A 5736-nucleotide genomic window follows, 5' to 3' on the forward strand; every position below is an offset into this window, starting at 1 on the left:
ATTTATCAAAAATGTAATTTTGACTTTCTCAGTTACTGAAAATATCAAAATTTCCTTCTGCATCTGCACTCAATATCTTCTTCATCTATTCCTGTTGTAACAATATGACAATATGACTTGTTTGTTCACCTTGATTGTAACTTTAAAATTGCCTTTACTATATGTGGACTAATGTAATTCCTGAATGTATATTTCATCTGAGGATACAGTCTATCCCTCTTCTGATGTTGCAAATGATAATTAGCTATGCATAATGGAATTTATTGGAACTGAGCTTTTGAGCATTGAGTATAAAGAGAAATTTTTTAAAATATTTCATCAGTTGTGTCTGATTCTTGGATTGAATGCATACTTCTGGAAATGGAGCTCAATGCGTGTCTGACTCAATTCACTCTGACTGTGGAAAGGATGTTCACCAGCCTGACAACTGTAACATAGCTGCTGTTTGGTAGAAGCAGATGGTCATACTTGGCTTTGTACTGAGGAAATATTACATCACCTTGGTCCATCAAACATTTGCCTGGAGGAAGAAAAGAAATATCAGTTCTGAGTAGAAAGACATCAACTGATCAACACAACATTCAGGTCATGATCATGATACTTCTGTTTTTAAACAAAGCAAGGACTGATTACAAAGCAACACTGATCTCCTCCCAATCTTTTTCTGTTTGCGAAATTCTGAAACAATTTACTCAGATGAAAGAAAACTAACCAACATATGTACAGCTCCAAATATAGAATGATTACACAGTTCAATATTCAGCTTCCAAAATAAAACACTAACTGTTGAAGGAAGAACTGTTAGGCGGCACGGTGCCCACAATGCCATGAGCAGGGAATTCCAGGGTCTTGATCGAGCGAAAGTGAAGGAAATGGGATATATTTTCAAGTGATTATGGTGTGTGGCTTAGAGAGAAACTTGCCCTCTATCAAGGTGATGTCTCCCTACATCAACTGCATTTAACTTTTCTGATGGAGGTTGCCCTGAGTTTGGAAAGATTTACAATTTACAAATTATTACTTTTGTAAACTTAACAAAACTTTAGGGTTCATGAGATAATATTTCATCCCAAGAATAGGCATACAAATTGGGAAGAAAATAAACAGACAAACATAAAGCATGGGAACAATTTAGAATTCAGGGCATAGGAGATGACCTGGGAGTTGCAGTGAGAGAGAAACTCACTGAGATCTTTGTAGAGAGAGGGGGAGAACTTCTTCAAGGTAGCATCTTTACAAGAGGATTCACAGTAAGTTTAGAGTCAACTTCGTAGACTTCAACAGTTTCCACATTTCCCCTCCCCCCACCTTACACCAGTTCCAACCTGCCAGCTCAGCAGCATCCTCATGACCTGTCCTACCTGCCAATCTCCCTTCACATCTATCCACTCCACCCTCCTCTCTGACCCATCACCTTCATCCCCACGTCCATCCATCTATTAAATTCTTAACTACCTTCTCCCCAGCCCCACCCCACTCCCATTTATCTCTCCACCCTGGAGGCTCCCAGTCTCATTCCTGATGAAAGGCTTTTGCCCGAAACATCGATTTTCCTGCACCTCGGATGCTGCCTGACCTGCTGCGCTTTTCCAGCACCACTCTAATCTTGACTTTGATCTCCAACACCTGCAGTCCTCACTTTCACCACAATTTAGAATTCAGCAAACGATGAGATAAAGGACATTGATTAAGAAAGAGAAAATGAGGACTGGAGTAAGCTTGCAGATGTTTTGAAAAATAAACTAACTGTTAAAGTACTGATAAATGTGTAAAGGGGAAATGGAAGAAAACATGGGTTGGTGACCACAAAGCTAGCTCTCTTACGATCAAAAAGAGGCAGTCCATATTAGGGAGCAAAAATGGCTATCCATTCAAATATGTAACTTGTTCGCTGATCACAAAGAACGACACAAATGATGCACCAGGAATCTTGGGGAACACAGAGTTCAGCGAGAGGGAAAAACTGAAACAAATCAGTATTGTTTGGAAAATTGTGTTGGGACAATGGATAAGATTCAAGCTGAGAAATAGCAGGGCCTGGTCATCCATATCCCAGAGTACTTAACATAGTGGTCACAGAAATAGAGAATGGTCATGTTCCAAAATTCCATAGACATTGCAATATTTTCCACAGATTGTGAGTTAGCTAATGTGACCAATCTATTTGAAAAGCAAGTTAGACATAATCTGGGAATTATAGGCCACTCAGCCTGCAGGAAATAAATACTTGCAGAGTGTCTGCAGGAAAAAAAAGATTGGGACCAAACAAAGTCAGCATGGATTCGAAATGCCTGTTCCTGTGTCATAATGTTCTATGTTCTCAGCTTGGCAAATCTGCTGGAGTAGAGGTGATAAGCAGATGGCATCATTTGGATGTTTCTTTTGACAAAATCTCACAAAACAAAATTATGAACATGGTGTTGAGATGGATTTAAAAAACTGCTTGACTGAAAGAAAACACGTAGAGGGGATAAATGGATCATTTTTTCGATGGCAGGCAATGACTAGGAGTCGTGGCAAGAATCATGATTAGAATCCTACTCTTCACAATATAGTCACAATGATTTAGAAGAGGAAACTAAATGTAATATTTCCAGATTGAGAGATGACATAAAACTGGGTCGGATGGTGAGCTGTGAAAGAAAATGCATTGTGACTGTGTTGAGGAGAAGTCATTGAGCAAAAGCTCAATGTGGATAAATGTAAGGTTTTTAGTAAGGACAGTCAGAGTTGATAAAAATGAAACTGGAAAAGCACAACATCAGAGGAGCAGCAAAGTCAATGTTTTATTAGCAAGTACAAATAAATCATAAATTAGACATAGACAACTGGGGTGAAAAGCATCTCTTGAACATTATGCAAATAGAAAGGGCATTCTTGAAAGGGAGATTAGGAAATCAAAGAGGGGGAACCAGATAGTCTTGGCAGATAAGGTTAAGCATAATTCAATGAGATTCTACAAGATCATTCAAAGCAAGTTAACAATGAGGGAGAGAAAGAGAGTAGGGCACCTTAAAGATCAAAGAGGTAGTTGTTGTTGTTGGAGCCTTTTCCCCTGAAAGGGAATGCAAACTCAGTAGGCAGGCAGAACTCAGGCAAGTGGAGGTTTATGCATGCAAAACCCAGTTAAAGCAGGGACAAAGGATCCTCTCCAGAGACCAGCCCTCAAAGGGAGATCATGACACACTCTGAATTTATAACGTAAAGCAGTATTTTATAAATTTGCTGATAACAATCGCTTACAACCTGATCACTTTGATCCACCCTCATACTTCGTAAACTCAATCCTATAAGACACCGAATCAATGACAGGCATTCCTTTAACAGGCCTCAGCTTCCCATGACCTCATGGTATTGAACAGACACTATAATCACTCATCCTTGCCATCTTTCTATGCATCCTCCTCATTCACATTCCAAAGTTAATTGCTTCAGGCCTCTTAGGCTGGCTTTATCTGTGAGTCGGTTTGAATTCTGATATTCATTGCATCTCATGTGCTTTCTTTATGAAATTCTGATTTTCCTCTTATATTTCCCATTGTCCTAATTATGTGTGTTAAAAATACCAAAGATATTTAGTTTTAACTAGTTGCTATAAGATTTGTAAGAATGCTTTCTGTTCTGGTTCGTTAGTCTTAGATCTGTTTTCAAAGACTTCCAGCAGAGATACATGGAACCAAAACATTTATGCCTGTGTGTGAAAGTTAGTAGGTTTTCAGAAGTACCTTGATTTGCCCTGGTCAAAATAGATTACTCACAGCCATTAATGACAATGTACTAAGGGCAGACATTTGTCAGCCATTTTGTGGGAGCAGACATGGGCCATTTTGTTACCAGCAGATCCAGTTCACCTCTGCAGTTCTGTTTGAATTTCAGAAGATGTGAGAGGCAGAAAATGAAATTTCACATCAGTTTGTACTGGGAAGCAGGCAAACATAGTAAAATGAATATTGATGTTTTGAAAAGAGTTCACAGTACAGAAGAGGAAATGCTGGAGGTCTTTGAAAACAAAGTTGGATAATCTCAGAGACCTGATCTAGTGTATCCCAGGACATTGTGTGAATTAAGGAGGATATTGTGGTGCCCCTTGCAGAAATATTTGTATCATCTGTAACTATGGTGATGTGCTGGATGATCGGTTATCGGGTAATATTTTGCCATTATTTTAAGATGGGATGTAAGGAGAAGCCTGGGAAGTATAGACCTGCGAGTCTGACCTGTGTGATGGGTGCATTGTTGGAGGTGATTCTGAAAGATAGGATTCAAGTGTGCAGCTTGGGGAGGAGTGGTAGGAGAGGGCAAGGAATAATTATGAATTGTCAGGATTGTTTTGTAGAAGGAAATTATATTTCCCAAAGTTGATTGAGATTGTTGAGGGAGTATCCAAGAAGATTGAGGGCACATTGGTAAACATTATTGACTTGAAGTTTGGTGAAGCCTTTTACACGTTTCTGCATGGTAGACTAAATAGCAAGGTTAGATTACATGGGATTCAGGTTGAGCGTGCCAATTTTATATTCAATTGGCACAACAGCAGGAGATAGGAGGAGGTGGACAGTTGCTTATTAGACTGAATGCAAGTTACCAATGATGTTCCACCCCAATCAGTGCTGGGTCAGTGATTCATTTATAAGACGATAATTAAAGACACGGGACCACAGACATCTACAAGCAATAAAAATAATGTACTCCGAGCACTGTTAAGATTGCGTTGTATCAATGTTGCATGATAAACTTTTCACGCTCCTTGTGCTACGGCTGAAACGGTGTCCAGCCATGAAGAAAGGTTTCATATTAGATGACACACACAGTAACAGCACAGTATCGAATAAGGCAGGGACTGACACCTATATCAATTAAATGAAGGTAATTCAATCAGACAGGCGGGAGTGTTCAGCTCCTTTCACAGATGCTGTGAGTGGCTCTTAAAAGAGCCTTTGGGTTGTCAGATAAAAGAACACTTCACTTTTTAGCAGATCCAGCAGCGGAGGTTTTCTTGGGCAGCAGCACGGCCTGGATATTAGGCAGCACCCCGCCCTGAGCGATGGTCACCCCTCCCAGCAGCTTGTTGAGCTCCTCGTCGTTGCGCACGGCCAGCTGCAGGTGCCTGGGGATGATGCGGGTCTTCTTGTTGTCCCGGGCCGCGTTGCCGGCCAGCTCCAGGATTTCAGCCGTCAGATACTCCAGCACCGCAGCCAGATAGACCGGCGCTCCGGCACCCACACGCTCAGCATAGTTACCCTTTCTCAGGAGCCTGTGAACACGGCCCACCGGGAACTGCAGGCCAGCCCGGGACGACCGAGACTTCGCCTTGGAGCGAGCTTTCCCGCTGCCCTTTCCTCCTCTTCCAGTCATGATCACAATCTCTCAAACACTTTCAGAGAGAATGCTGCACTCCGCCCACATCGCGGTCTCTTATACCATCGGGAGGAATGGTGGGGGCGGCCGTTTCTGATTGGTCCCATTGTTCAGCCCCTCCTAATGTTCCAATTCCCAATCAGATATCTGCCTCATTCCCCAATCCGGAGAGGGCCCGGGGAGGAGGGCGGAAAGTCCCAGCGCCAAATCATCAACCGTTTTTTTACAATTTGAAAAGCCCGCCAATATGTACCGAAAAGGAGAGAGTTTAAACACAGAAGAATGCACGAATACTCGATCTAATTTACTTCTACGTTAAAACCCTTTTCCTCGCCTCGTGGAACCTGCCCATTTTTGATCCTGAATGGAATCTTCTGA

The 5736-nt window shown here is 41.6% G+C and overlaps 1 protein-coding gene across 3 annotated transcripts in view; it reads right to left on the bottom strand.

The window, feature by feature from the left end:
• Positions 1-5370, bottom strand: part of LOC122544572 (late histone H2A.L3-like) — a 16751-nt gene extending 11381 nt beyond the window's left edge. For 2 of the 3 annotated variants that reach the window (XM_043683889.1, XM_043683890.1), the window contains exon 1: positions 4967-5370. In XM_043683889.1, the coding sequence (XP_043539824.1) occupies positions 4967-5355 (389 nt within the window). In that variant the 5' untranslated portion in view covers positions 5356-5370. The remainder of the gene's footprint in view (positions 1-4966) is intronic. The other variant, XM_043683888.1, reaches the window with a different exon arrangement.
• Positions 5371-5736: the final 366 nt, after the last annotated feature.

This window comes from Chiloscyllium plagiosum, chromosome 50 (genome assembly GCF_004010195.1).
Source record: "Chiloscyllium plagiosum isolate BGI_BamShark_2017 chromosome 50, ASM401019v2, whole genome shotgun sequence".
NCBI lineage: Eukaryota > Metazoa > Chordata > Chondrichthyes > Orectolobiformes > Hemiscylliidae > Chiloscyllium > Chiloscyllium plagiosum.